Source organism: Anoplophora glabripennis, unplaced genomic scaffold, assembly GCF_000390285.2.
Source record: "Anoplophora glabripennis isolate ALB-LARVAE unplaced genomic scaffold, Agla_2.0 scaffold114, whole genome shotgun sequence".
NCBI lineage: Eukaryota > Metazoa > Arthropoda > Insecta > Coleoptera > Cerambycidae > Anoplophora > Anoplophora glabripennis.
The window spans coordinates 29,197-49,997 of NW_019416319.1; the positions used below are offsets into that span (position 1 = coordinate 29,197).

General features: G+C 33.2%; 1 protein-coding gene across 1 annotated transcript; it reads right to left on the minus strand.

Moving 5' to 3' along the window:
- Positions 1-1,616: 1,616 nt before the first annotated feature.
- On the minus strand, positions 1,617-17,654 carry LOC111691371. Its single transcript, XM_023454077.1, has 6 exons — positions 17,472-17,654; positions 16,934-17,409; positions 14,401-14,502; positions 3,872-3,977; positions 3,441-3,602; positions 1,617-1,703 (listed from the first exon to the last, which is right to left on the minus strand). Exons 1-6 carry the CDS (start codon positions 17,652-17,654, stop codon positions 1,653-1,655), a joined length of 1,080 nt encoding a protein of 359 aa, XP_023309845.1. The 3' UTR covers positions 1,617-1,652.
- Between the last annotated feature and the right edge of the window lie 3,147 nt (positions 17,655-20,801).

Genomic DNA, 20,801 nt, shown 5'->3' on the forward strand with positions numbered 1-20,801 from the left:
GGTTACGGACCTTCCCCGAAATGGCTGCCAAATTATCTCGGCTCTTAATCATTCGATCTTAATCAAATTTGTTGTGCTTGTCACATTTAATTACTACTGATGGAATTTGGACGTCCGGTTGACTCACAATTTTTTTTAAGGGTGGTTATAGACCATCCCCGAAATGGCTGCCAAACTATCTCGGCTCTCAATCATACGATTTTTATTAATTTTGTTGTACGTGTCACATTTAATTACTAAAGCCGGAATTTGGACGTCCGGTTGACTCACAATTTTTTTTAAGGGTGGTTACGGACCATTCCCGAAATGGCTGCCAAGTTATTAAGTCAACCGGACGTCCAAATTCCGTCTTTAGTAATTTAATGTGACTTGCACAACAAATTTGATTGAGATCGTATGATTGAGAGCCGATATATTTAGGCAGCCATTTCGGGGATGGCCCGTAACCACCCTTAAAAAAAATTGTGAGTCAACCGGACATCCAAATTCCGTCTTTAGTAATTAAATGTGACAAGCACAACAAAATTGATTGAGATCGTATAATTGAGAGCCGAGATAATTAGGCAACCATTTCGGGGATGGTCTATAACCACCCTTAAAAAAAATTGTAAGTCAACCGGACGTCTAAATTCCATCTGTAGTAATTAAATGTGACAAGCACAACAAATTTGATTGAGATCGTATGATTGAGAGCCGAGATAATTGGCAGCCATTTCGGGGATGGTCCGTAACCACCCTTCAAAAAATTGTGAGTCAACCGGACGTCCAAATTCCGTCTTTAGTAATTAAATGTGACATGTACAACAAAATTAATAAAAATCGTATGATTGAGAGCCGAGATAGTTTGGCAGCCATTTCGGGGATGGTCAGAAAGCACCCTTAAAAAAATTTGTTGTTTCTAGAAGCAGAATGGGAAATTCACAACAAATTTCATATTCATATAATATTTTCATTCATTGATTTGTTACATAAACATAAATCGCAATCTTACTTCTTTGGACATATGTTAGGATCGGCCAAGTTCGGATAATTTAGCTGCTATCTTTGGCTGCTGTTTTCACACCGGTGAAAAATTTTAAATGATTTAAATGATAAACTCAACTATAAAACCTAACTCAACTAATTCAATGCATCCCATGACATGAGACACCGACTTGAATAATAATAATATGACAAATAAATTACATAATAAAATAAAAATGCAGAAGTTAGGAATAGGAAACTACCCTTCATCCCCTGTCGTACGCCTCTGGTAGGAGCCATGAACGATTTTGTAGCATTTTTAATATTATGTTCTAAAGTATCTAAACTTTATGTCAAGTATGATACGGAAATATCAAACAGGGTTAAAGTAATGGGCAAAAAAAATTTAAAATTTTTTAAATAAAACGCCCTGTAACTCCGTAAGGAGCCATATTTTATCTAAGTGTTATTTGTCAGTATTTCATATTTTCAGCCCAAGATTATCCAGTTAGCGCATGTACAATTATTAATGAATCACCCTGTATATTTAAAATATCCATTATTTTTTAATGTCCCAGAATTCACTGGAAAATTCTGTGCATGGCAACAATACATGCTTCGAGGGCAAGTACACTAATATGTTGCTCTGAGTGCTCTGTGCAAAATTAATCGGTCAACTCTCTCCTGGCTTATGCTACTTTTTGCATAAAAGTATAAAAGGTATAAGCAGTTTTCATTATCTGCAATAAAAATTATAGAATGAGATATGCAGTTTTTCTACATATTACGTAGTACTAACTTAATTTATTTGAATTTTAATGGGAATATATTATAGGAGCAATTTATAAATGTTATTGAAACTTTATTTTTCTCAAATTTCCTGCGATTAAACATCCTATCACAGAACATGATTCACTGTAGACTAAATTTTAATCACCTCAGCCAGGGCATGTAGACGATAGTATTCAATTAAATAAAAATAATTCGGTGGCCACTGATAGTTTCAAATGTGTGGGGGAAAATGCTATGCTTTATTAAAAATTAAAATATATTTCAATATCCATAACTGGTTTTAAGAATTAATAGCTAAATTAATTACTGAAAATGAACGTCAATGGACATGATTCAAACGTCTACTTGTCAACTAATTGGTTTCTTATCCCGGTCCAACAACAACTGAATAATGTTAGAAGAATCTACTGTTCGATCCTGGCGTTTTTCTATGGTTTGCCCCAAAAATAGAGTTACAAAAAATGATCTTAGTCTGGGGACTAGAGCGGCCAAAGTTACAAAATTCTTCGCCAGATCCATAGATTTGGATATGTATTATTAACGTATTCCTGAACAGACATATTAAAATTAAAAAATATAACCTTCCAGAATATAGATTAATTATAATAAAATGGTGATAGCGATCACCATTCAGTTAATTTTGAAAAAAATATGAGCATTACAAATTATTATAAAAACACCTTGTAGCTTGTTTCAGAATATGCTGATATGTATAGAAACCGTAGATTATGTCCTAAAGTAAGATATCTATCGAAAAAACATAAGACACAAACGTTATAAAGTTTTTTTTTTTAAGGAACAGCCTGTATATTATTCCATAGTTCAATTCTTCTCGAAATTCTAAACAAAATTCATATAGTACGTCATGTTCCTAAACTTAACCGTTTTCGAGACAATGGACTCTGAAAATCATTTTCTTATAAATTATATAAAAATATTTTAGTCCATTAAGTTTATAGTCCATCAAACTACCTTTGAAAGTTTCTACAAATGAAGAACATTTTTTGAAGTCATGTTGGATGGTGAAAAATCAAATAAATTCAACGCAACTGAGGGTTTAAAATCATAATATGAGTCAATATTCCAATAACAAAATTTGCAAACGGGAAAAATTACATCCATATAAAATTAATTTGTTACAAGAATTGAGTGAAGACTATTATGATCGTATAATCGAGCTCTGCGAAGTTATTATGGATAAATTAAATTAAAATGTCAACTTTGTCACCAACATATTGTTTTCTGACGAATCCATATTTTGTTTAATCGGGCACGTAAACCGATACAATTGTAGGGATTGGTCAGACCAAAATCCACATTGAATGGAAGAAGTTCACACTCAACGACAGAAAGTAAATGTTTCGTGTGTCAAACGAAAATTTGAACTATGAACGATATTTATTACTTTTGCCAGAACATATTATTCCAGAGCTTAGACGATTATTTCCGAACTAACAATCCCAAATTCCTGTATACTGAATTTTTCTTTATTGTAATATATTTCACAAACCCTAAGACGTTTTTTTATGATATTCCGATAATTGTCTTACTTTAGAAAATAATCGACCGTTTTCATAAATATCAACGACCCTGTATATGACAGAACAATCCAAACTTATGTTCTGGTTTTTAGAATTATATAATTATAGTCAGAGTTTTAACAACTATTGATCTTTTTTACTTACTATTAGAACAGTTCTATTATTAATGATGTGATAATTTGCAGCCCTTATAGAAACACCTTCCTGACTCCTTATCATCATAATCAGGAAATCGTTTCGCAAATGTCGCAATTTCGGTAGGTGCCATTTGCACTCAGAATATATAGTCTCTGCTGTTGCTTCTGACTAAAAATAATTATAAACGGTGTTTGTGTAGTATTGCGAAAAAGTTTAGCAATTGCCTGCCAAAAATTATAAGGAAAATTTCCATATAAATTTATTTCCACAAAATATCGAAGTTAAGGGATGTAAAAACTGAATTTTTGATCCACCACTTTAAAGAGGGGTAACTTTGATAACGGTTGCTTTTGAAAATAAGTTTACGTAGAAGAGTGCCCTACTTTTTCGCAATATTAAATATGTGACTATGTCGAATTGTTTACAGTAATACATACCTGGTCCATCATTACTTGCGCGGGAAAGCCATATACCAAAAAAGACTCTGTGAGTACACACAATATTGTTGCTAACGTTCTGAATTGATCCAATAAAACAGATCCGCTGAAAAAGATTATGTATAACAAAAATCACTGAGGTGAATGAAAATATATATGCAAGTAATAATTCTAAGCCGTTAGGCTACATAGGGCGCATTGCTGCTATGTTCTACACTGAGAGGACAGTTCATTATTGGCACTTCTTATTTATTTCAAATGGGACATGTGAAATATATGGTCAAGTGGTTAATTTTGTTTAAAAATGAACGCTTGATCATAATACCAGAAGTTATTGCAAAAACTAATAACTAAAGACCGGATTATATGCAATCAAAAACCTTTATAATATGCGCATATATATGCATACAATTTTTTAAATATATGCATGATTTATGCAAAAGCACCATGAAATATGCAATGACTAATTCCAAGGCTTTTCTTTGGCAAAATTATTTTTTTTCACTAAATTATAAGCAATAGGATATAAAATAACAACTAAACGAATTTTAAACATGCATTACATAGTTTACATTATTGTACAAATATATGCATAAACGTAACTTAATACTAAACTACAAGATCAATCTGAAATATTGTAAAATGCACTAGTAACAATATGTGTTTCAAAGTTTCCTTCTATAAAATTATGCCTTTTCGGTCACTAAGAATATGTTTATATAAAGAAAATGATCGTTCTACATCAACCGAAGTTACAGGACAAAATTTTAAGTTTGGAATTAAAGCCGGTTCAATATCCAAATTTTCTAAAGTTATACATTATAACCCGGATTTCTTTCAATTACCCCTTCTAACTTCGTAGCTACGGCCATTCCTACTTCACCTCGCACTTGCTTACAATTATACAGGGTGTCCGGTAAGTACCTCCTAATCTCTCGGGAGTGTATAGGGGAGGTCAAAATAAAACTAGTCCTTCCTATAATTTTTTTTCCTAATGTGCCCCCTAACGGAGTTATGGGGGGTCAAAGGGGTACCAAGAAATTAACGTTTAGGGTTATAACTTTGAAACCACCCTGTATATTTTAATAAAATTTTCGTACGTTGTATTACACATGGAGCTCTACGATTTGATGCTAAAATCAACTTTTTGCTATTATCAGGTGTCCAGAAACGGACTGGCCCTATCACAATTTTTCTCAAAATTTTGACAGAAGTAATTTTATCAAACTGAAAATATTATTATTAGATACTCTGAAGGTTTTTCTTTAAAAATGGTACTCTTTATTTATTTCGAAAAAATGAACGGTTTGCGAGATAAATCGGTTTTGAAAAAAATTGGTAACAAATACAACAACAATTAAAATTTATTTTTTTACAATAAAATCATTCCCGCTAGTGCCAGCCTACAGATTCACCATAAACATTTACTGGTGGTGAATTAAGGGAATGAATAATGCCGTTTCTTGTAAAATCAACATCTATGACCAAAATACATCTACAAATTATTATTGCTCTTGTCTCCATGGAGTTCTTTTCTATTGTTTTCGTTGTTAGACCCTGTTGATTTTAAAGTACTTGTCAAAGGCGCGTGACAGAATAAAAATTCAATTTTATTGTGGTATTCGTTTTAAGCCGTTAGAAATAACATTTAAAAATGGAAGAATATTCCTGTGCAGAATATGCTGATATGCACCTAATTTATGGGGAAGCATTATGCAACTCCGTGGAGGCAAGAAGACTTTATGAGGAAAGGTTTCCGGGTCGACATTTGCCGAGTCCAAAAACTTTTGAAAGAGTTGATCGTAGTTTAAGAGAAACAGGTAAAAAAAAATAGTGAAAAACGTTAGTGAAACTAATTTCTTCCGAATCCTTTATTTAGGAAGCTTTTTGCCACGCCGTGGTGGAGCAGGAGCCCCGAGGAGAGTACGAGACCCTCATGTAGAGGAACAAATATTGGAAGACGTTGCTAATAATCCTTCAAATAGCATAAGGAAGCTTGCGGCGCAAAACAATGTTACAAAATGGGCTGTACATGAAACTCTGAAAGAACAATTGCTTTACCCGTACCACATCCAAAAAGTACATGCTATGTCTCCAGATGATTATCCAAAAAGACTTCAATACGCCAATTGGTTTTTACAGCATCATATTCGGAATCATAATTTTGGTACATCTATTTTGTTCACCGATGAAGCAGGTTTTACAAGAGACGGCATAATTAATTCGCATAATCTACATGTCTGGGATGAAGAAAACCCTCACGCTTTAGTTCAAACTCGCTACCAACAAAGGTTTATGGTGAATGTGTGGGCTGGCATTATCGGGAATCATTTGATTGGTCCATTTATTCTGGAGCAAAGACTTAATGGTGCTCTTTATTTGCAATTTTTAGAGGAAAATCTAAATATTTTGTTAGAAGAAGTGCCCCTTCAAATAAGAACTGAAATGTGGTACATGCATGACGGTGCACCACCCCACTTTGATCGTTTAGTACGTCAACATCTGACGAATGTTTTTGGTGATCGATGGATAGGTCGAGGCGGACCTGTATTATGGCCACCTAGGTCGCCCGACCTAAACCCATTAGACTTTTTTCTGTGGGGTCATTTAAAAAATAACGTTTATTCAACACCCGTAAATAGTAGAGAGGAACTTCTGCTGAGGCTAACACAGAACTGTGACCATCTCCGCAATAATCACGGAATATTATTTCAAGTGCACCGGGAAAACATTCGTAGGATTAGAAAGTGCATTGAAGTACGGGGTGCTCATTTTGAACATCTACCGAAGTAACATTTAGGTACCTTTGTTCATTGTTGAATGTTCTTTGTTGCATGTCTTGTAAGTAAGTTATTTTTCAAATGTTATTTTTAATTGGTCACTACTTGCTCATAAAGTATAGCCAACCCGTTCAAAGATTTCTGGACTTGATAAAGTTAAAGAAATTAAATGCATGAAATAATATGTAAAAAAAATAAATTTTAATTGTTGTATTTGTTACCAATTTTTTTCAAAACCGATTTATCTCGCAAACCGTTCATTTTTTCGAAATAAATAAAGAGTACCATTTTTAAAGAAAAACCTTCAGAGTATCTAATAATAATATTTTCAGTTTGATAAAATTACTTCTGTCAAAATTTTGAGAAAAATTGTGATAGGGCCAGTCCGTTTCTGGACACCTGATAATAGCAAAAAGTTGATTTTAGCATCAAATCGTAGAGCTCCATGTGTAATACAACGTACGAAAATTTTATTAAAATATACAGGGTGGTTTCAAAGTTATAACCCTAAACGTTAATTTCTAGGTACCCCTTTGACCCCCCATAACTCCGTTAGGGGGCACATTAGGAAAAAAAATTATAGGAAGGACTAGTTTTATTTTGACCTCCCCTATACACTCTCGAGAGATTAGGAGGTACTTACCGGACACCATGTATATAAATTTTTCTACTGTATCTATTGACTCTGGCAGGTTTTTAGACGTTCCTTCTAATTTTACAATACTTTCTGGTACAAAACTATAGTTACATTTAATGTAAATCATTGACCAATGGGAAGGAAGTTCTAATGGTCTCTGCAACCCTATTGAATCCATGGGCTAGACAAGTTACATGAATTAAATTTTCATAAAATATTTTTAAATTCCGCCCTGCCTTTAACATATACGGTGCAGCATCGGACAACAGAATAAGAACTTTATCTGTAGGGACTGGATGTGGCAGATAGAAAAGTGTTAATGTTTCTTGAATATAACGGGTAACTGTTAGGTTGTTTGTTTTTTCAAGTTATTTTACTGCTTTAAGATGAGGTTTTCCAGGTTCTTCAGAAAGTTTTCCAATCATTAGATTAGTTATGTAACGACCGCAAGCATCAGTTGTTTCGTCAAAAATAATATATATGTAGTTATCTACAATTTCTTTCTTAATTTCTTCTATCACTGAAGCATATAGGTACCTTTCCAACGACGTTTTTTCTTAATGTAGATTCATCTGGAGTGTTAAATTTGCAGTACTTTTGCAGAAATGCCATCACTTGAGGGTTGGTCATCTTGTGGAGAAGAATATTCGCAGCCAAAAACATTCTGCACAAATCTTCATTAAATTTAGTCTGCCCATGGTGTTGATTACTGCTGACTTCCACAGCTTGCTTCAACGTTGACTGAACAGGACCCGATTTGATTCTGTTAGCCTTAGAAATGTGGGAAATAAGTTCTGGATACGGTTTAATCCACGAGGCACTTTGAATTTTTGGCATGTTCGCTACGTAATTCACATTCACTTTGTTTGGGCACACTTTAGATATTCGAACTACTGCAACCACACTGATACTAGTAATTTCAAAAATGATGAAAATAATTTATAGTAGAGGTATAGTAGGTATTCAAACCTCAGCTTAACAAAGCTATAAAAATCTATTAATATTTACCTGAATATTTTTGGATTATTGTTGGGTTTAAACTTTTATGGCTTTATGTAGGTATTAAACTATTTTAAATATTTAATCTATAATTAATTATTATTGGGTTTAAACTTTTATGGCTTTATGTAGGTATTAAACTACCTACCTGTCCGAATGCCCATGATAAGTAAATGACAACAAAATTTCTTTATTTCTACTTTCCAAAATAGAAAAAATAACGTAAATATGCAAGATATGCAAAGAAATCCTACATATGCATTAAATGACCAAATTTGAAGATATATGCAAAATATGCATAAAATATGCAATTGCATAAAATCCGGTCTTTAGTCATAAGTTATGTATTCCGAAAAGTCAGATTGTAACTCTGGTGGCCGAGGAACATCAAAACAATGGTCATTTTGGATCGGCTAAGTGTTTGGCATATTTGTCTAGGTACTATTACTGGCCAAAAATGAGACATACTGTGCGTCGTATAATTGCGGGGTGTGAACTGTGTCAGAAAGCTAAACCTTGCGAAAGATTGAGAGGTGAAATGAATAGTCTAGTACCGAATGGTCCAAATGAGGTGACGTGTTTAGATATCGTGGGGCCTTTGCCTGTTTCAAGGGGAGGAGCTACTCAGTTGTTGGTTCTGGTGGATGCTTTCAGTAAATTTGTGTGTTTATATGCTCTGAAACGTTGTACGACCAAAGCAATTCTTAATGCCCTGTTGAATAAATACATTGTTCGAGTAGGCAAACCGCGCGTAGTTTTGTCCGATAATGCCACTTATTTTAGTAGTCATAAATGGATTGAGGGTTTAACAGAGCAAGGCATTGGTGTAGCTCACACTTCTGTTTATTTTCCGCAAGGAAATCCTACAGAGCGGGTGAATAAAGAGATCGGTAGGCTTTTGAGATCCTATTGTTATGCTCAGCATACTAGATGGGGTTGTGTTCTAAAAGAAATCGAAGGTTGGTTAAATCGAGTCCTGCATGATAGTACCGGGTTTACACCAAACCAAATTCATTTTTCCAAAGATCGTGAAAATAAAATTATCAGTAATATCCCATATCCGACAAAATATGAGTTCCATTCTAATGAAATTGTATTGTTAGCTAGAGACAATCTCTTGACTAAAGCAGCGAAAAGGCGTGAACGCCATGAAAAATTAAAGCGACGATTATGGAAGTTAAGCGTTGGTGAGAAAGTATGGGTACGTTGTCATCCCGTGTCGTCGGCTGACACTAAAGAAATCAAGAAATTTTTTCTTTTATTTCGTGGTCCTTGCACCATTACGGAAGTAGTGAATCAAAACGCTTATAGGGTAGTAGAGGACTCCACTGGTGCCTGCTTAGGTCTTCAAAATATTTATAATTTAAAATTGTTTAACGCTCCGGTATTAGAAATATAGTGTGTGTTTTTGTGTTGCTTTTTATGTTTTTTATTTTGCTAGTCAAACAGTTTTATTGCAGTTGAATTTCGCCACTATTTAATCAGTTCACGATACTTGTCGTTTGCTCAATTAAACTGGGGGGTGATGTAACGGGCACCTTGCTCCTACTCCGTTTAGTTAGGAAACCTATTGTACTCCTAGTTTTAAGTTTTGATCGAAGGAGGTAGCGAGATGTCAGTGTGTGGAGACAGACGGAGTGTCACCTGGATTTTGGTTAAGGAAAGGAAGTAAAAAACCAGAAGAAGAAAAAGTGTTGGTGAAAACCGGGGAACTTCGGGGTGAGTGTGCTCCGCTTTGTACGGTGGTGAATTGAGTAGCCATCAACGGCGAAGAATCCCAAGATTTTTCTTAGAGGGTACTTAGTAGAGTTAGTAGTTGACAGGCGACCGAATTGTAAATTTAGATGATGAATAAATGCTATTAAATCCAAATATTCGAGAAATTATTCAAAGACCTGAGAACCCGCTCCCCTTTTTCCTCCCCTTGGGCTAGCTGGCTGGGCAAGTTACATTGGCGCCCAAGTGAGGCTCGAATATTTGAATATAGAGTTGGGCCAGGTCATTTAATTGTGTGAATTAATAGCAACAACTAACAGTAGTGCCTGGCGAGANACACAAATGTCATTATATATATAATAATATCTGTTTTTATGTTTTAGTTCATCGACAATTGTGGCAAAAAAGGAAATCGAGCAGTTCTTTGAATTTACCTCTTTTACTCCAGTCGAATAAGAGTTTGAACGTAAAAAATTATTATTAAACATTTAAGTAACTGGAAAGAAGTGATGTTAAGTTGGCAAATTGCAATTCCGTGTTTTTTCACTTTTCACTAGAACCTATATCTACGATAGTAACTTCTAAAATTAACGTTTAGTTGCACAAATAAACAAACAAAACTAATTAACAAATACCTGGAATTTAATTGCCTACAACATAAAATAACCAATATTCCCATAGGTTGTCTAAATATTCATGTGTACTAATAACTTTTTCAAGGTTTTAGGTTTTATGATCTAATACTGGAGTATTTAACAATACTATACATTGTAAATTATATTCAGTTTTAATCGATAACACAGACAATATAGCTACGCCCCAGACCGCTACTGGAATAGGACAGGAGTTTTAAATTTCCGAATTGCCGATAGAGTACACCACCAGCAGAATTTTAGGAAGAATCAAATGCAGCGGCCCGCATTCCTACGTGTATCCTAGCAAAATATAAGTAAACAACACTTTGGCAATGTTGCCAGGCGTACTTACGGATTTATTTTGTACACTTTTTTATCAATATCTGTTTTTTGCATTACTGTATTTACTTAAATGTATGATGTAGGTATTAATAAAAATGTTTTAAAGAATCAACAAATATCTACGTAGTTTCATGATATTCTGCAGTGGTGTCACAGTTAGGTTATTTAATCATAATTTCGTGAATTAGCTACTATTTTCATTTTTTGGTATTGATATATTGCAGAAAATATATTTCCAAATAAACAAACATTCGTAATGATATTTTAAACAGCTTGTATTATAATTTTTTTAATATTTGATGATGATGATAAATTTATTTAATATACAAGGTGGGTACGTCGCGGAATTTAGTTACAGTTTTTTTTTTTGTATTTTGACATCCACTTATAGGTTTAATAATTAAATATAGAAAAAACTTTAAATACAAATGCACGACTTTTCCTTTTCCTTTATTTCTTTTGACATCAAAATTTGCTGGCATAAAATATATGTTTAAAGTAAAAAAATCATTAAAAAAATTAAAATTCATCCTTATTGAAATAACAAACAACGATTCTTATAACTAACCTTTGCAACCACATAAGGAGAATACCTAGAAACGAAATAACAATACCTACATTTTTTATAAATTTTCAACATGCAAGTAATTGTGATGATACAGTTGAAAATATGCTTTAATTTACTATTTATTGCTTTAAAAACAAATTCAGAATTATCAAACATTTCGTCTTGTATTTTTTCTTCCAATACTTGTAAATTTTGATAATAATATATTTTGTTGAAGTGTCCCCATAAAAATATGTCTAAAGGAGTGAGATCGGTGCTGTTTTCTGGCCATCTAAGGTTTCTGATAATATTTTTTACAGTATTCATTGACGGGATTCGTCCTCCAAAATAAATTTGCCGATATTCCTGAAGAACTTTTCCACATTATTGTTATTTGAATAATACAGTCTAATTATGTTTCATTTTTCGTCATGAGAATAATCCATTATAATTTTTTTAAATTAAAATGGGTTATTCTGATAATGATAAATCCCATGTATTTTTAAAGGAAGGTTTGTTTCTGTCATGTTTGTCTGATTGTGTGCGAGAGAGATAGAGTTATATTATGCAATAGAGATAGAGTGACTTTATTCTCATAGAGGGCTTTTCTCTCTCTCTCTGCTGTCTTCAGGAGTCTCTAGGGCTTCCCCAGCATCTTCAGGACCGCGTGGCATTTTAAGCCTTCGTAATCGAGCTATGACGTCACACGTATGAGAAAAAAACGGTTTTTGCTCGTAACTCGGAAATGGCTGGAAATATAAACAAATCTCCCCTTGGTTCTGAGTAGAGCACTCGGTGGGTGAGTCAGAGCAGGGTGTTACAATATATGAAAGAAAAAAAAAACGGTATTTACTAGTACCTCGGAAATGTCTCGAAATATCAAAAAATCTCCCATGATTCTGATTGGTGATCGAGTTAAAAAAGTCCGAAGTCTGTATGTCGAAAAAAAAATCTGACCAACGGTGTGTGACATCATAAAATAAAAAAGTGTTTATAACTCGGAAACGGTGCGTTGAATCAAAAAATTATTAAAAAAATCTCCCCACACCTGTGGTTCTGTATTTCCCTTCTGCGTTCAAATGCAAAAGGTCCGAAGTCCGTTGAAAACAAATTTCGGAAACAAGAGGTGTGAGGTGACACAGTAAAATCGATCTTATACCCCTGAAACGGTGCGTTGAATCGAAAAAATAATTTAAAAAATCTCCCCTACACTCCTGATTCTGATTGTCCGTTCTAAGTTGAATACAAAAGGTTCGTATGTCGAAAATAAATTTTGGAAACAAGAGTTGTGTGACGTCATATAGTAAAAAGGCCGTATAACTCGGAAACGGTGCGTTGAATCGAAAAAATAATTGAAAAAATCTCCCCACACCCTTGGTTTCATATGTCCCTCCTGCGTTGAATGCAAAAGGTCCGAAGTCCGTATGTTGAAAATAAATTTCGGAAACAAAAGGTATGTCAGGTGATACAGTAAAAAAGGTCTGCTAACTCGGAAACGGTACGTTTCAAAAAATAATTAAAAAAATCTCTCCACATCCTTGGCTCTGATTGTCCGTTCTGCGTTGAATGGAAAAGTTCCGAAGTCCGTATGTCGAAAAACAAAAAGTTGGTCAAAAATTGCAACAGTAGCGAATGCATTATCTCTCATTGATTGATGATTTGTTGTTTTTTTTTCAATAAATTTTGTATTCAACCACCCCTAGAGGTTCCAACAATTTTATTAAATTAATTAAGCTACTATTCTTAAGCAAATTTTACATTTTTTAATTTTTTTGAAATAAATAATGAATTAGGTAAATTCATAGTTTTAATTCTAACTTAATTTATTTTATTTAGCATTAAACACAAATGTCATTTCCAAACAAAAGATTTTCAATTACATAATTAAATGCATTAAATTTCAAAAAAATTCAGCAGTTATTATTTGGCAACAAAGCCTCCGCTAGAACTGCTTCCTATTACTAAGTAGAAGAGTTACCACGTTAAATTTTATTGTTGAATGCTGGCTAACAAGAACCTGCATCCTTTTTAGGTTGCCAATTTCCAGCATTGAAAGCGCGGTTTGAGGCGATAAGCTATATTGTCTGTGCCGATAATAAATATATTTGACACAATAGTATGTGCAATTTGCTGAAAATCACATTTCTTCAAAAGTAATAAAAAAAATATTGTTCTGTCTTAAAAATGTCACTTTTTTAAAATTACATTATATAATTAGCCTTAAAGAAGAATTTCTTCGACACGAACAATATCTTTCACGTCTAACAAGTACTTTTGTATATATTTGTTTAATGCAGCATGTTCTCTTGCATCGAAGATTGTTTAACATCTTCGAATATATTATTTGTTCTCAGAAAATTGTGTTTGCTAGATTATATTGAAAACCAGCATTTGTTTACTATAAAAGTAATTTATTGACAATAAACTGTTTCCTTGGTGTATATTAGGTACCTTTGCTAAAAATTAAAAATGCCATCTTAAGATAGGATTAAGATATATGATAAAAAATTGACTATTAAAATCTAATAATAATTTCTTATTCTGCAATTTTAAAAGTTTGTTCTTTATATGTAAGCTTACTTAAATAAGCTATTATTATACTTTATAACTATGTTCCTATCTTTGATTAAAAAATTTCAATTTTTTTTTAATTTTTAGATTTACTGCAGGATACCAATGTAAACTTTACTGCGAAATGGTGTACTGAAACTGTCAATTTAATCTTTCTGCTACGAGAATTATAGTTATTACATACTGTGTTGAGAAATTTTAATAATTCCGATAAATAAAGATCCAGTGATGTCTGTTTTTGTTCAACTCTATGTAAAAATTAAATTCAGTCTTGTGCTCTGTTTCATACCAAAAATACTTACGTTAATGTTGCATTATACATAGTTATACATATCATGGGAATGTTAGTCACCATCAACAGCGCAACTGGCACACTTAATATTGTATTTAATTCGTCGACGTACCTGGAAAAAACTGAATTACTTTTTTGACATTAATAAATAGAAATGAAACAGACAATATTGAACATCAAGCTTTTCAGAAATTTTAGGCGATAGGTTCAAGACTTAAAAGATATATTGTTATTCTTTTAAGTAATAATTAACAGGTATTAATGGGTATTAAGGAAAATATGTTGTCATTAAATTGCTAAGGTTGAAGTCGCCATTGTTGTTCTTAACAGTTTTAATAAAAATATCAATTGTTTCATAATGTTTATAATAATGTAGACGAGTTTAAAAATAATTCCCTCCCAAAAGTTATGAAAAACCATATGAAACCGTGTATTGGAATATTTCCTACTGAAAATTTACTGATGGCTGTAAAAGATATCGATCTTAAATAGTTTTAATTATAATCCAGGAAAATAAGAAAAAAATTAACGAATTTTTTTACTCTGAGATTTTTTAATAGAAAACTGCCAATATCCCAATAAAGATGCATTTTTTCGAAAAAAGTTTCAAATAAAAGTAGTTCAAAATTGCTGCTCTGAAAAATTCCAAATTTCCCAATAGTTTTTCCGTATATTTTTTAAATGAAGTAAGTACAGATTATGTGAAAATTTATGTTTTGGAGCCAAAATAATGGTCAATTAATTTGTCGGTTGTTAAAATCATATTATTTACGAAATCTTTGGTATGCTTATAACAAATTGATATTGAACACGTGTGCATAATTTACTGTAAAATTTACAAATTTTTATAGGTCAATGGCGTAGGAGTGGGTAGTAAAATGGGATTTTATTACCCCAACTTCTACGCCAATGACCTAATAATCATTTGGGATTAATTTTTAGATTCCGTGGACAATTCTACATAAAAAAGATATACTTGATATAAATCGGTATAGTGTATCGTTTTACCGAAAATCTCAGTTGAATACACTCAAATACAGGGTGTTCCATTTAAAAAATACAACTTTGATCAGCCCTCCCAAAACAAATCACCCTGATAAGTCAAATTATTTTTGAAATGTGTATTTCTTGACCCCCCTCCCCCCCAACCGAACCTACTTTAAAATATTTTGCTTCAATTGTATTCTAGTAACACTTTGCCACAGGGTTGACTCAACCTGGACATTAATTTTGGCGCTAATTCTTTTAAAACCAAAAAACATTTATATTTGGGAACAGCGACTTGTGGATTATTATCATTTTCCATGTTGTTATCGAGCAATCTATGATGTAATGGAGAACCATTATTAGAGTCAAAATTAAACAAAATTTTATTGATTAGATTTTTGGGTAGGAATTCTCTATCAACAGTGTTTTTAATTCGTTAAGAGATTTAAGAAACTGGGGTGTGTCAATTTACATACCCTGGTTTCGAGGACTGAGATTAGATTCAATTTCATCATATTTTGATGGTATGAATGAAAATTAAGGTACCTGCCACAATTCATAGATTTTCTATACCACTTCGTGGTTAACCATATCCAAAAACGGGATGCAGTTGTTCTGCTTCCTTTCAACGGTGAACTGGATGTCATTATCATAACTATTAAAACCCCTTTGAGTGTTATCTATCTCATTTTGTGGAACCGCCATGCTAGAATCATCTAGGAAGCGTTTTGTTTTACAAATGGTATATTGATATGTAACTTTGATAGGCAATCCCTAACCAAATCATCTAAAACATAATTGACTAATATAGATTAAATTGGGGTACCAAAAATTTGTTTGTAATAAACCCCCTTAAAAACACAATAATTAGAATCAAAAATAAATTTTATGACTGTTAAAAAATTAACCAAATATAAACTTGAGTTAACAATTAAAATTAATTCCAATTTGCGGTTATACCAGTTAAAGTTCTCGTTAATGGTAAATTCGTAAACAGTGAAACAACATCAAAACTGACAACTACAAATTCCTATAGTAACTGATAACATAGGCCGACAAAATAAAAAAATCGTTTGTTTTTGAGATGAAACTATAGGTATGTGGTAAAATTTTCCTCTGAATCCGAAAATGATAAAAAAAAATTCTGACTTGTGGATTGCCCCCCCCCCCCACACACACATCCTCAATTCCCTCATAATTTGAAACTAAAAAGTAATACATAAACCGACCCGACATTCCGATTTTTTTTTGTGTGGCTGTAATTATTAAATATCAAACAAATATTAAAAAAAAAAATGTGTGGCTGTAGATAAAGTATTGCGATACTGGGTTGTTACCGCACTCGATTCGATCTTCAATCGTACGGTAAAAATCTAGTTACCAGACTTACTATGTAACCACTCCTTTTGCACAGGCCCTTATAAAAGCTAATTTTACACTGGAAATTATGTGCCACTTTGCCATTTTGAACACGATCGTTGATAAAAAATTTCATGCAACCTATTCCAAGCAGTGGTTAAAAGTAAATTAGTTAATTTAAAATGAATCAGACTAACCTCATAAGAAACTGTTGATGTTTGATTATCTTCTTCATGTTCCGAACATACATTTCAACATCCTGGTCATTTTCAATTTCTTTAAGACTGAGATCCCTAATCTTAAAATTTACTAGTCTAAATTGAATAGCAGCCAAAACTATGAGAGAACATACAAATATATTGAAATAAATAAAGACAAACGAGCCAACTATAATTACGTAAATTTCGACGATATAAAATAATGCGAACGGTATATATTCAGGTATAAAGCAGTTAAACACAGAAGATTTTATCGAAAGTAGGGGGGGTACTGTATATGCAGATACGGCGAGAAATATGGAACTTTTATACAACCTGTCTATTGCTTTCAAATATTGTATTAAATACGTTATTTCGTCATCTACAATATCGACTTCCCAAAATTGTTCCTTTGATTCCAGAATTTGTTTGACCGTTTTTCTACCTATAGCAAGCGCCAAATATTTAACATATATCTGTAAAAAGAATATAGTTATTAATGTTATAATGTGTATAAATATATATAAAATGAACTTACTATATTAAGTGCACTTATTGGTTCTATATTTTGTAGATTTCTATCTAGGTAACACTTGCAAAGAGATAGGGATATAATCCATACTGCTAATGCGCTGTTGAAAGTCACACGCCACTTCCTTATAGGGCGGTTAGGATCTACGCCGAGAAAGACAAATGCTTTCAAACAGAAATTATTCTCCATTTTGCAGCGCCTGCTGTTATCAGAATGAAGCAAATGGAGTTCACCAAATGGTCTGTACGTTACAACGATTGCGTATTTAAAGTACGACGGCCATTTAAAATCAACGCCCATCTATTCAAAGATTTATATAAACTGCAACTGCAACATTAAATATTAATCCAAGTGGAATAATTGAAATACTGAAGTATATACATTACACTAAAGACTGGTACAATTTTCTATTATTTTAACTATTTGTACTATACTTAATATCGAAGCTACGACACAGTTTATAATTACTGTCATCTTTCACCAATTGACTTCGGAAATTACTCCTAAATGCATGTTTACAGAGATTTACATGTATTGCCTGAGGTGCTGGGAGTGTCGTCTGCTACTCGCCGATAAAGGGGCCAGTCGATATGTTCGAATGTGGAAACGATTTAATTTGTTTTACTGTCTTCTTCCAATCTGGAACATCATCGAGATAGCACGGTTTCCTGGAGTCTGTCAACTGGGCCTTGTTGCATATAATGTTTTCTGCCGACACTTCAAGTACAGTACTCTGATATCTACATAATTTTTTTAGGCTGCCTTGCCGAGCACTAATTTCAAGGTCTCCTGTGAGAGAGAACCTGAAATATTTAGAAGCTTCGAGGGGCTTGTGTAGGCCTTCTACGAGTACCTATGAATTTGGAAAGCTTCTAGGCGCTTGTATCCTTGGAATCTTCACCGCAGGATTGCACAATGCCTGGGTGGACAGGGTGCTACATCTGAAGTCTAGACTGAAACAATGTGCTGGTAAAAAAAATCTAAGAATTGTTTATTGACCTGCAGGATTTTATACAACGCAAAATGGCAATAATTTAAAACGTACTGCATACCGGTCTGGCCAGGTAATTCTTTCGCATAGACTAAGTAAATTACACACATCTCCCCTATCAACTTCAGGTGGAAGGGGTCGTACATGACATATATCATCAAGGCTGCGACTCGGACTCTCGTAATTGGCTGGTTGTGGGAGCGCACGTGCCCCGTAGCATTTTTTTTTAAAACCGACCGGATACCTAAAGCGCTTTGCTGTTTGTTTAGTTTTATTTTTATTATTATTCCACTCAAACAAACCTTTGATAAGAAGTAGACGGAATATAACAAAATAAAAACTGTGTACAGTGTCGAACAAAAAATTAATATTATTAAATGGTATTGTTGTGGAGAAAGTGCAGAGGAAGTCGTTGGTCGATTTATATTTTCATACCCCGACGAACTAGTCCCCATTGCTAGAACTGTTTTGAATATTTTTCATAAGTTTGAGGAGTGTGGATGTATTAAATGTGTTAATCGGTGTACGAAATGTAGCAATCAGGAGCCTCGTCAAATTCCTGAAGCAAGGAGAAAAAAAGAGGTTAATGTATGTGTTTTTGTGGAAGTAAGTGAGCCGTGTTCTTCCGCCCAAGTTTCCGAAGAACTTGACATAAAAAAGAATGGTTACAAAGCCTATAAAATGTAAACTTCTCAAGAAATTATTCGCGGTGATCAAATAAGGCGTATGGAGTTTTGTGAATCCATTAGGGAAAAAATAGATAAAAATAATGAATTTGCTAAGTAGATTTTATGTACAGACGAATTATCTTTTTCCCTACTTAGCCGTCATAATCCGTCAGTGGTCCAATATTGGTCCCGGGAAAACAAGCATTTAATTATACAATTAAGAACGCAGTACCCTCAAAAGGCAAATGTTTGGGCTGGCATTTTAGGCGATAATATTGTGAGTCCCTTTTTTATCGATGGTAACTTAAATGCTGAAAGATATTTGCATTTATTACAAAATAGTGTTGTACCAGCTGTATAAAACTTGGATGTAAATTTTGAGGAAATTTGATTTCAGCAAGACGGATGTCCTGCACACAACGCAAGGCCAGTTCAAGATTATTTGGAACAAACTTTTCCTGAAAGGCATATTTCCAAAAGAGGCATCATACCTTGGCCTCCTCGATCTCCAAATCTGACACTCTACGACTTCTTTTTATGTGGTTATTTAACGCAACTTCTCTACAAACATTGACACGAAAGAGCCTCAAATTTGGACGAATTACGGCTTAAAATTAAAAAATATTTTAGGATTAGTTACTCCTGAAATTTTGTCAAATGTTCGTCAAGAATTTTACGACAGATTAGGGTATTGTGAAGCTCAAGCAGGTGGTTTGTTTGAACACCTTATTAGTTAATAATAAGCTTTTTTTAATAAGCATTTGAAAATAATTCATTATTTTGCTTAAGAATTACCACTCATTTTATTTTAGAATACCGTTTTAGTTTTTACTAAATGTTATAAATAATTTGTAATAAAGTTGTTTTAGTATGGTTTCAAAACCTCTTATCATTCTTGTAAAATATATCGTACAAATAGGGTAATTACTGTACGTATGGAAACACTGCTGTCAATTCCAGACCGTGGCTTATACCACAGACAATATAGCGTATCGCTACAGACTGCTACTTAAATGCTGGGAATTGGCAACCTGAAATGGAAGCAGGGTCTCCTTAGCCGGCTTCCAGCTATAAAATTTAGCGTGGTAACTCTTCTACTTGCTAATAGGCGGCAGTTCCAGCGGTGGCTTTGTTGCCAAATAATAACTGCTAAATAAATTTAATGCTTTCAATTATGTAATTAAAGAGATATGGAACTTATCTTGTGTTTGGAAATCACATTTGCCTTAAATGTTAAATAAAATAAATCAAGTTAGAATTAAAACTATGAATTTACCTAATTAATTATTTATTTTATATCACCTTGGAATGGGAAAATTCAAAAACTCGAAATTAATGTTTTTAGATTTGTGCGTCGACTTCCAATATGGTACGATATTAACACCTATGTTTAAAAAAATTGCATTATACAGGTTGTGTATCCTTAGATGGGTACTGCCTCTTATTGTTGATTTCTTTAGATAGGTAAAATAATTATTGACATAAGTGTTGCATATCATGGATGTCATTGGTAGTGCTCATATTTGTGACACGAGGTGTTCAAAAAAATTAACACAATGTAAAATTGCTGGAACCTCAAGGAATAGTTGAATACGAAATTTATTTAAAAAAAAACAACAAATCATCAATCAATACATAGATAAGATAATGCGTTCGCTACTGCTGTTGCAATTTTTA